This window comes from Pavona decussata, unplaced genomic scaffold, assembly GCF_977016875.1.
Source record: "Pavona decussata unplaced genomic scaffold, jaPavDecu1.1 SCAFFOLD_431, whole genome shotgun sequence".
In the NCBI taxonomy this organism is placed as follows: domain Eukaryota; kingdom Metazoa; phylum Cnidaria; class Anthozoa; order Scleractinia; family Agariciidae; genus Pavona; species Pavona decussata.
The window spans coordinates 172,501-184,528 of NW_028145788.1; the positions used below are offsets into that span (position 1 = coordinate 172,501).

Genomic DNA, 12,028 nt, shown 5'->3' on the forward strand with positions numbered 1-12,028 from the left:
AAATAACCGCTTTTCTTATCACTGCTGAATTTTCTAGAGACCAAACTATAAAGTTCCAGTAAAGGAAGATTTACAGTGTATTTTTAACGAACACTAAAATGCTATGAATATTGTGAAATTTCGATCCAAATTAGCCTCAAAACCAACGCAAACGTTTTTATTAAATTACTCTTAAGGAAACGAATTTTAAAACGAACTAACCCTGTTTTGTTTAGTTTGGGTCAAAGGCCTATCTATAGAAAAAGTATGAGCGAAATCGAATTTTGAGCTGTGTCCGCGATTTGACGATTATATTTGATGCTTAGGGACATTTACTCTTAACATGTTGTGGACTCAAGTGTGCCGTTTTCAAGCGGAAATTTCACCATTTTGAAGCGGTAAATCGAAAGAATAACTTCTAAGAAGCACTCGACATCTAAAACGGTGGAAATTGGAGAGTTCCTGGCGAAGGAATCGTGCTTTGTTTGACAGTCCCGAACCACGATGGGAGACAGAAAAGAGGTCATTGAGAAGCTTACGTTATCGTAATGGAATTTCCGAAACTTCCGGTGAGATCCTCAGTAGCGTAAATAAATAATAATAATCTTTATTGAGGAAATCAATTTCACTAATAAGTGATTTACAAAAGAGTCCTCGAAAACACAAGGGAAACAACATAACGCGATCTTCGCGACTCAAAATATTCCATTAGCAATGATAGTTTTATCAATCGGCTAGGCATACAGTTGGAATAAACGAATCAGCCACAGCATCTCGCGTATATGCCAGTATAGGCATCTTGTTGATTCTTCATCCTCTCGTTCAGGCAAATTGTAATGCGTCAGTCAATTCCAGCAGTGCCCATCCCCCCCCCCCCCCCGGGCTAACCCCCGGGTATTAGCATTTTTTTTTTTAATGGGCAAATTCTCCGGGATGGGGACAAATAACCTGTCTAAATGCCCCGGGGTGGGGATGAAGGAAGAGGGCAAATGCCACGCCCCCGGGATCGTCGCCTTCCAACACCACTTCAATTTTTATATTAATCAGTGAATAAAACGTTCCACTTTTCAGTATTCTAATGCAACGATAGGACTTCAAGGACAACAGGACATGTTAGTTGATTATGATTATATTTATTTATTTATATTTTGTTAAAAAAGTTAGGGAGCTTTTGGAAAATTTAATATTATTTAATAACCTGCGCTGGGATTGCGGCGGACGCTGGTCCCTCCTGCCGAGAGCGATGATAGGCGCCTGTATTCGCAGGCTTCGTTTTTTATTTACGATGCATTGCATTTTAAGCTCGCAAGATCTGTCTTGAAGATCGCATCATATGAATTCGCAAACTTAAAGTATTTTAAAGTGCACTCCAGGTTGACTTTTGTGAATTTGAAAATGCTAGGTTAGTTTTTAATGCGAAATGCGAAATACAGCTGTAGTCGTGTTCACGTTGATTGTTTCCCATTTCTCGATAAATGATAAACAAAATATAGTTCAAGTTGTTGCTTTTTATATTTATATGCTTACAACTAATGAGGAAATATCTAAAATTGAGAAAACATACCTTTAAAAACATCCACAAGTTTGTGTAGTCCCTGACGAACTAGCCAATCGTCAACAAACCCCTGGTCTTTGCCGATGAATTCCTCCATGGCACTTTCGAAAACACGTGTGTCAAGTGTCCGGGGGTCACCCCGGGGTAGGCAAATGCCCAGCCCCCGGGCCGCGATCAAATTACGAATGCCCCGCCGCCGGGACTGACAACGTGAGGAAATGCCCCGGGGTTGCCCGGGGGGGGGGGGGGATGGGCACCGGTGGAATTGACTGATGCATAAAACAGAAGATTGCACCGCATGGAACGTGCTCGGAGGTCAACAAGATTCTGTTGTAGAACTGCGGCTTCGGCTTCAATTTTCATCACTTTTTCGTTTAGATCCTGTAACAGCTTAGCCTGTGACGACTGCTCTTTCTTTATTTCATCGCTGCTCCCATGCACAAATGAAACGGAGTCCTTTAGATCCGCAATGTCCTTATCAACCCGGGAGAGATGAATCTCGATACAGTCAAGCCCGCCAATTTCTTGTTCATATCCTCGACTAACTCGAATATTTTTGAGATGGAGACATCACTCTCGTCACTAACTTTAACCATCTTTGCACTTGGCTTCAAAGGCGTACTAGAAATTGAATTATCTAAAGATTTCGAGGGACGTTTTTTTGATGACTCTGTCATCCTGATACCTGACATCTCAACACAATAGTTAATGAAAATCCGCCACCGTGAATTTCCCAAAATTTTTCTTTTTCATCCAATGATAATCACGCTTTCATAAGCGCCGGCATGCCGCAGAATTCTTAAGTGCTGATTTATTTACTCGTCAGCTGACTTGTGACTTTGGCTTCCCTTCAGAGCCGATCATGTCAGTGGAGGTGGTTCGGATTTCCCGATTTCATTGATATTCTATAAAAGTTTGCCAAGTGATGAGTTGTCACTGATACGTGACATTCCTCCATATGATAACTGAGACACGTTGATTTCGACTTGATTACATAAAGTGGAAAGCATAGGTGACGAAACCTGGAGTGCAAACAGATAATCCCGATAAAGCTCTGACAAATCCTTAGAAAAGTTTCTAAGGATTTATGAGAGAATTTATGAGAGACACCAGGAGGTACTTACAGTACGCGATGTTTCCGTCCTCTCATGACGCACAAATGAACTGTGCTGAAAACCTTTCTTTGTCAGATCTCTTGCTGTGGAAATGCGTTGATCAGACTACACTTTACGTGTAAAATAAACCAGGGGATTTCAGGACTGATACTGTGCAAAGGGCAATTTTGATTTGGCCAATACTTTAACTAACACAACTTCTACAGGGCCAGAGTTATAGCTGGTGCTTTTGTTGATCTTCATGATCTCCTCGATGATTTGGATGAAATGAACCACTGGCTAAAAATCACAGTAATTTTGATAGCGGATGGGTCTAGAGGTGGCTAAATTTGACTTTGCTTATTTGGTTTCCTCGACATTTTACTTTGACCAACCCCCCCCCCCCCCCGAAAATAATAATAATAATAATAATAATAATAATAATAATAATAATAATAATAATAATAATAATAATTATAATAATAATAATAATAATAATAATAATAATAATAATAAATAAGCTCTATCAGTTTTTCCTTTCCCTTTGAATATGTGTTATGTTTCGTTTGAGTGTATCAAAGAGTTGATCCACCTAGCCAAGCCTCGCGCACGCGACACTCGGGGAGAGGGGGTGGGGGTGAGGGTGGCCCTGAGCTGTGAAAGTGACGCGTGACCTCGAGTTCCCGTTTTCTACTGGGTTGGGAAAAGATAACATCGGCCTAAGGGTGGTGCCGTCATCGGGTTATTCTTCGGAGCAGCCACGATCCAAGATCCGATTATACCGGAAATTGACCTGCATTCACTCTCTTTTAGTGCTAATGGCGGAAAACGTCGGTGAAATAAAGACTTCGAACGTTTGTTAGGATTCGTTGTGGTAGAATACAAAGTTCTTCCTACTTTCGTTTCTCGGCGTCTGAACACTGATCTCAAGGATTTTACGCTCGATTTGTGGAAGAAACGTGGAACTATGAAAACAGTCAAGATTTGCTCAGGTAACATCGACCTACGGGAGGTACGTTCTATAAGACCACGTTTGTATCGTATGTGTTATACTGGCACATTCGTACACATGGAAAGCTTATTTGCAAGCATTAAAACTTACAATCTTGCAGGGGCTTTTCTAATCGTTGACCTGAGTGTCATTTCATTTATTACCAACTCATAACATCCACCTACAGGAGGTTAACATCTACCTAAGGGAGGTAGCGGTAGCCTACAGTGTACATTTTATAGTTTATGTTTTATAATAGTCAATTCATACGCATATAAGCTTACACTCTAGCAGGGAAACTTGGGATCATGAGGAGCTTTTCTATCATTGACTTGAATTTCATAATTTTCATTTTTACCAACTCATAACATCCACCTACAGGAGGTAAACATCTACCAAAGGGAGGTTATGATTTTTATAGCACCATGCAAGTAGGTATTATAATAAGGAACGATTACTAGAATGAGATTAATGAGAGTTTTCTCATTTTTTATTTACACTCATAACATGGAATATAATATATTATTATCAATATTATTTTTTGGCAACACAGTGACCTACGCTGGGCCATTTATATTCATCTAATGAAACACTTGTACAGCCATAAAGATTTGCTGTGAGAGGTGTTATGGGTTTAAATAGAAAAATTGCAGGTGCATTAAAATAGCATAATAGCTGTTATGATGATTAAAGGCAATTGTTTTCTTGTTGTTGTTGTCGTTTTTTGTTGGCTGGCCCCATCAACCTGTAATTTCCACATTACATTTTGCTAGAAGTGACTGTTTATGACTGTTGAAATGATAGATTATTTTTAAAAATATAACCCTTAATATGCCAGAATTTATTTTAATTTAATTTGTGATCACTTACAAGAGATTTCATAAGCTTTCTTCAAGTCAATTCTTCCTTATTATAATACTACATACCTGCATGGTGCTATAAACATCATAACCTCCCTCAGGTAGATGTTTACCTCCTGTATACGTAGGGGGAATTGTTATCACTTGGTAAAAATAAAATGAAATTCTGCTGAAGAGTAAGCTTCTATGCGTATGAATTGAGTACACAATGTCTTTTGTGGAATTAATGAGTCATAGGTGTCTTTGAAGTAGCTGTTTCTTCAGCAGTCTGTGCAGTTTAAGTATTGCATTCTGAAAAGAAATAAAATAAAACCAATATTGTTAATGTACTGTAGTAAGCAATGAGAGAGTAATGTACAATCGTCTTCTAAGGTTTCTTAATAATCATAACATTCTCTCTGACAATCAGTATGGTTTTCGCAAGCATCACTCCACCGCTAGCGCTTATGCTCTTGCTTGTTTATATGACAAAATCTCTTCCGCCATTGACAATAAGGAATGCACAGTTGGTATTTTTATAGACTTGTCCAAGGCCTTTGACACGGTTGATCATAACATTTTGTTTTCAAAATAAGAACTTTATGGTGTTCGTGGCACTTCACTTAGAGGGTTCGAAAGCTATCTAAGCAATAGACAACAATATGTGGAATTTAATGGTGTCAGTTTGGAGTCTTCCCTTACCAAACCGGACACTATTTTAAATGTGTTTTTAAACTGTTTTGAAAAGTATTTTTAACCTATTTAGTGAAATAGGTTAAAAATAGGGTGAAAAGTATATTTATAATGTATTTTTCGACTGACTTTAATGGTGTTTTAAACTGATTGAAACGCTATTGAAACAAATATATTTCAAATAGCTTCAAATTAGGTGCACAAAAAGTGGAAATAAAAATACCAAAAAAATAGTTTTCAAAATATATTTTAATTTGTTTAAAAGCATGTTTAAAATTTTCAAACTGCGAAAAAAAAAGCTACTTTAAATGTATTTTTCTTAAAAATAGGTTTAAAATATGTGCAAAATTATATTTTTAACGTATTTTTCGACTGACTTTAATGGTGTTTTAAACTGATTAAAACACTATTGAAATAAAGATATTTCAAATACTTTTTAACACCTTTAAAAATATAGCTTAAAGTTGCACGAAGGTTGGAAATAAAAATATCATTCAAATTAAAACAGGTTTTAAATCTTTCAAAATATATTTCAATAGTGTTTTAATCAGCTTTAAAACAAGCAGACAATACACTCATCACAAATACATTTCAAAATACTGGTGTTTACCAGAAATTAGTTGCAAATTACATCCAACATATATTTAAAATAGTATAAAAATACCATGAAAGGTGTATAAAAATAGTTTACAAATAGTATAAAAATAGTAATTAAATAGTAGAAAAATATAATTAAAATTGTATGCAAATAGTATAAAAATGATATTAAAATAGTAGAAAAATACAATTAAAATTGTATGAAAATAGTAGAAAATAGTAGAAAATTATATGAAAATTGTATGAAAACGTAGTAAGATAATTAAAAGAACTTGTTTCTTGTCCTTCCTGGGCTTTTTGTTTTGCTCATATTTTTCTATAAGATATAATGAAGAAAGAGCTATAGGAACATGATAACAATTTTCACACACAAATCATTTCACTGCATACTTTCACTTCAGTAATAAACAACTCACTTAGAGCGCCAAAGTTCGCATAATGCATGGGCTGCCAAACTTCAAATGTTCAATGACAAAACATACCAAATTGATACCAAATTAGGTCATGCTTTTTTGTGATGTGTCCACGCTCAGATGCAACTGACGGTATAACATAAACTTATGATTGTAAGCACCCCCCAACCTCAATATAAGCCCATGCACTGTCAGGGCTAGGTGTTTAAAGCTATTTTAGGCTGTTATTGTGACTTTTCAAAATGGTATTGGACTCCCTGAAATAAGCCCCCCAAAGTCCTTTGTAATACAATGTAATCTGCAGCTAAGCCCGGTCCTTTAATCAGATGTTTACAGTACATTAGCCGGACAGGTTAACCAAGTCCCAAACTGCAAGGCCAACTAATCTTTTCCAGCCCAAAAGAGGTGTTAAAATTGTTCGCTATCTCATTTGAAGGCGATTATTCCCAGGGCAACATATGGTTGTATGTACGGGGTTCAGTTTATGGTAATCCCTGAGCATCCACAATCCCACTTGACAACAGCCTTATGCTATACAACGTGACAACCTTTTATTATAAATACTAAACAATTAGCTTACCTTTGAAGTAACTAGGCCGTTTGGCCTGAAAAATTAATTGATTGCACTTTTGCCTAAGTGCTTGCAAGACTTCTTCCCGTGTTGTGGGGCTATTTCTGGGCTTCCTTGGCTTTTTTGCCCCATCTTCATTCTCTTGCTCTTGTTGAGGCATTTCTTTAATTTTTGCAACCACTGCAAAATCTTAAAACACAAGACAAGCAAATGAGAAAACGTCACTAATATAGTATATTAAAATAAATATACAGCTTCCAGTATCAATATATCCTCCTGCGCAGACATTTTTTGGGCTCGTCACACACTCCTTCCCCATGGATGTCTCAGTGTGCTGAACAGATCAGCAACTCCCATTCTCTGTTTACTCGATTTTGGAAAATGCCATTTCATGTTGACGCGACTTTGTTCGTTCAGTAATGCAGCTTGTGTTGCATGACCTCCAAATCACCATGAAGGATTGAAAGGACCATTAAATAACTAAGACATTACTTCATACAAAGTATAGAAGGTATTTTTGCAAGAGAGTTTCAATTCAAAATTGGAAGTGACCTAAGCTCTCACGGCAGGAGTCAGATGAAATTCAAGAACGGAAGTTGCTGTTCTGGCCCCATTCGTTTAAAGGCCAGATAACTTTATACGCTGGATAAGGTACTATTCAGGGCCTAAAATATACTTCACGTTAAACGTTGTCCAAGGTTTTCGTACACTCCCAAACTTAACTGTGGTTAGAGTGTGCATATTCGCTTGTACACGAGGAAATACTGAAATCTCTGCACAGATTGAAATTGTCGGATATCAGATATCCGGCCTTTGAACAAATGGGGCCTGTTCAGCACACATTCGTGGAGAAGGAGTGTGTCATGAGCCCAAAGAATGTCTGCATACAGCTGTAGGAGGCTAGTATCAATAATCATTTTAAATGTAATATCGGTAGTGGGTAATTAGCGATTATCGATTGACCGAAAACTCTTAACAATACAATGACTGATTGCACCTAGAGCATTAACAATTATTTTGGGAAAAGGAATATTTCTCTTTTTTGTATTTTTGTATTTTTTTTTTTTTTGGGGGGGGGGGGGGGAGGGGCAATAAAGAAGTCAACATGATCCACAACAATCCTAAGGGCAAAATCATGGAAATTTCATGCACCATCTAATAAATTAGATTTGATTGCATTTTTATTGACCCCAGGTTTGGTGATCTTGACTAGCAATAAATGAATTTTTTACTGTTTTTTCGTTTTCAGGAATGTTGTTATTTGAGTCCGTATTTCAGGCCATTGTGAGTGGAAATTCATTTATCTTGTGTTTAACATTACTGATCCATGCCAGGGATTTACATTGTAGCTAAAAAAAAAACAAAACAAAACAAAACTAAGCAGGCCAACTAATAATATTATCTGGTCATTTTGGACTATGCACCTTCCAAATTGTTTTCTAGTAAAATCTTAGCCAGTATCAGATAATGTTGTTTTTCTGGTAAAATTAGCCAACTGTTATACCCAACCAAAAAATTCTGATCATGTTAGTACGATTATCAGTTGAGTGACACTCACAAAGCAACAAGTCTGTTACAGGTGCGTAGATTTAGAGACAACATGGGGATCAAAACTAATGATAATCTTTTGGGTAAACAAACATACCCTTCTTAGAATGGCCACCATCTCCTTCTTCTCTGTCTTTACTTTTGGCAACATCATCTGCAACAGTATTTTATATTGCCTGAATAACTGTGTACTGTATAAAGTGCTGTATAACACATGGATGTACATGGTGTTATCATGATGTGTCCTGAAACAGCACACAAAATGTTGTATATGGACCTGGTAAAACTTTCTAGTTTAGCCAGAAAAAAATATCATAGGATAGCCGGGCTCTCATGCAACAGCCACTTATAAGGCAGTATTCTAGACAGTATGCTCAACTCCATTCCTCTTCAAAGCACAAGGTCTCTTTGTTTCCCCTCTCTCAACTCCATGTGCTCTGTGCTTCAGGTTATCATTTCTATCAGTCATTTTCTCAGTAGCAGAAACAAGAAGTTGTCTAAAATATACAAACATGAATCGCTTGTGGCTGATTTTTACCTGTTTGCTTCTTCTTTGTCTGTGAACGTTTCTTCTTAGCTGTGACAGCTGAAAAATAATATTAATTGACATGCATATGACCCTGTTTAAAATGAAGTGTGTATGTGTTTTAATACTCAATGGATTATTAAGCCTGTTCACACTTGGTGCCCTAGTGCAATTCTCACTGGGTACTTATATGAACACACAGAATTTGCGCACGGTACCTGTGCCTACAATAATTTTGGAGTGGGCACTTGAAAAAAAAGGTGTGTTATTTAGTGTCCAGTGAAAATTGTACTCTGGCACCATGCTCAGAACAAACCATAATTATTCACATTAGTGCCTTCAGGGTACCGTGCTGGGGCAGTAAGTCAAAGTGTGAACGGGCTCAAATTTGAGACATTTTTTAAATGGGTGAAATTGTCATGACCTGTCATCTAAATGAACAGTCCCTTACAAGTGTGTCTGCACAGGCAGCCTTGACTGTATATGTTTTGAAACACATTATTTTGGTTCCAGTAATACACCTTATTCCAAAATGGTGGTTGTCTCAGACGATCTGGGTCAAGTAGCACGAAAAGTGAGGCATCGAGGGCCACGATTCAATGTTTACATGTTTACATGTACATGTGGTAGTACAGTCCGAAATATGCCTCAAAACTGTTGTGTTCCCGGGTGTAAGGAAAAAGTTTATGAAGAGGATGGCGTTAAAATATCTTTCCATAAGTTCCCTGAAGACAGAGAACTGTTCAGGAAATAGATACAGATGTTGGCAAACAGTTTAGAGTGACCGATCATACAAGGGCTTGCTCAAGAAACTTTAAATCGAGTGCCTGAATGTTTTTCAGGTTTCTTTTTCAAATGACAATTTCACTGACAAATATTAATAGAGCTACATGTACACTGATGACTTTACATCACTAAATTAATTGTACCTTCTGTCTTCTTTGTCTTCCCCTGTGACTTCTTTTTTACAGCTATCGTAACACAAACAAAATGATACATGTGTAGTAGTTTTAAATGAATTTCAGGTCAAAAAGATTTCAAACCAGTTTAATTTTCATTTCCTTTGTTCCAGGTTTATTAGCATAATCACGAGACAAAGAAAAATCAACATCAAACTGGTTTGAAATCATTTTGACTTAGATTCATTTTTAACTACAACACATACATTGATAAATACATACATGTACAATCTTCCTGGCTCAATCACCATAACTATTTTCTTATGCTGACATTGATTCCAATTCTTTGCTATTTCACCCACACATGACCAATTAACCAGAAAACATTTTGTCCGCACACTTACAGAGTTGTATACCCAATAGCGATAAAATTTAAGGACTTTTCAAAAATCATTTAAACCAGGCACTAAACTTAAAGAGCCAAGGTCATGAGGGATTTTGTTGTTTTAGGGCAATTGAGTGCTAAAATCATTTACTATGCACAAAACGCTCTTGTGAAACTAAAAGGAAGATATCAAATGGATTTTATCCAGGAGTGCTCATCAATAACATTTATTTATTTTTTGGTAATTTTGCTAGACATAGCATCAGAACTTGAAAAAATAGGTTCCAATTTTACAAGTTTCAATGTTCCATTTCCATCCTTGACATCTGTAGCAACAAATGATACTAACCAGTTTCAGTTCTGTAAGATAGTCTTTAATGTGTAGTTCCAGAAAATAGCCATACTCCCTCCACAGAAGGGATTGGAAATTCTAGGGGGATGGGGGATCAAAGGCTCAGAAATTCCGTGATTCAGTACTAAAATGACTGCAATATGCCCACATCATGCCCTTTAAACTGGAAGCTTTTGGTGAAATCATTTTGAAGCTTACAACAATGAGGTGAATGGCGTTAATTTCTATTGAAACCCGGCTGATAGGGTTTCACACCCCTTCGGAAGTTTTTAACAGAGAGGGAAATATTTCTAGGGGGTGTGCTAAAATTTGGAAATTCTTTTGGGATCTAGGCAGATTAATTTTGAGGGCCAATTTTGGAAAATCCATAGGGGAGGGAGGTCATACGACAAATCCCAAGCTGTAGGAGGGTATGGACATTTTTTGGAACTACACAATAACAAAACTAGACCATAATTTTCGGGATCTAACTGGTTGGAAGACACCTTTCAGCCCACGACATAGCCAATTTAAACTCACCTTTACTCAAATGACTACTTGTCAATTCATTCTGCTCTTGTCCTGTGTTTTCATGGCATTCATCACTCTCACTCTCATAACTTTCATCATGATAATCAGCTGCAATTTTACAAGAATTTAACAGAGTATGGTAGTTTTGGATTCTCATAGATACCATTTGGAGTAACATTATACTGCTAAGTTGTTTATAATATGGCCTCAGATCATAGTCTGAAATGTCAGCCGTCTCCTCCCCCTAACCCGCGCCCCCTGCGGGTTGGGGGAGGAGACGGCTGACATTTCAGACTACTCAGATCAGAGCATACATACATACATACATACATACATACACATACATACATAGTTTATTTGGTAAAGCAGGTTGGGGAATTGGTAAGACATTAAGTCCTGATGTGGACCTGCGCTATCTAGAATGATCAATCAATACACACCTAAATATTAAATTATAACAACGGTTAAATAGATAATGTATTGCACCTCACCTTCATAAACAGCTTGTCTCTTCCCAGATTTAGGATTTACTTCAGGTTCAATTTCTTGATCTTGACCTTCTTTTTCTAGGTCATCTGCGGCCTTTGCAGCATCTTTAAATTTTTCTATACGTGTGCAAAATTATATTAAGCCTAACGTTAGAATGAAATTAAAGCTTACGTACAATTGTAAGCTTATATACGGTTCGCCTGCCTACGAAAGCTACCGTAAAAGAAGTAGATATGTACGATAAGACACCGAAAATAAAAGGACATGAAGCTATATAAAGCTTATAAAGCTTGAGCTTACCTTTATATTGTACGTCATTAAATCGAATTAAATGTCAGATTTAGCCAAACAACGTCCAATGCACTCCCGATGGATTGTGTATCCCGTCATATCAGCAGCTCGATCTTCCATATGACCTTCCTTCAGTTCACCTCGTTCGTCTCCATTACACGTACATGCATTAGACTTCGAGGATCGATTTTAAATTTAAAGATAATTTCAAAGTCCGTGTCTTTTCGGAAATTCAAAGTCAACGGCAGTGCGCGGTTTTGGTATATACTCCATGGGAGAATGCCATGGTTCCACCG

General features: G+C 37.1%; 2 protein-coding genes and 1 long non-coding RNA gene across 3 annotated transcripts in view; 2 read left to right on the plus strand and 1 right to left on the minus strand.

The window, feature by feature from the left end:
• Positions 1–12,028, plus strand: part of LOC146450703 (uncharacterized) — a 184,912-nt gene that overhangs the window by 164,171 nt on the left and 8,713 nt on the right. The window lies entirely within an intron of this gene.
• Positions 1–12,028, plus strand: part of LOC146450707 (uncharacterized) — a 162,139-nt gene that overhangs the window by 93,259 nt on the left and 56,852 nt on the right. The gene's annotated exons all lie outside the window — the stretch shown is intronic.
• Positions 8,115–12,028, minus strand: part of LOC146450712 (uncharacterized) — a 47,554-nt gene continuing 43,640 nt past the window's right edge. The window contains exons 3-7 of the mRNA XM_085100076.1: positions 11,444–11,557; positions 10,962–11,060; positions 9,736–9,777; positions 8,819–8,866; positions 8,115–8,434 (exon numbers count right to left, since the gene is read on the minus strand). Of these exons, the coding sequence (XP_084956202.1) occupies positions 8,346–8,434; positions 8,819–8,866; positions 9,736–9,777; positions 10,962–11,060; positions 11,444–11,557 (392 nt within the window). The 3' untranslated portion in view covers positions 8,115–8,345. The remainder of the gene's footprint in view (positions 8,435–8,818; positions 8,867–9,735; positions 9,778–10,961; positions 11,061–11,443; positions 11,558–12,028) is intronic.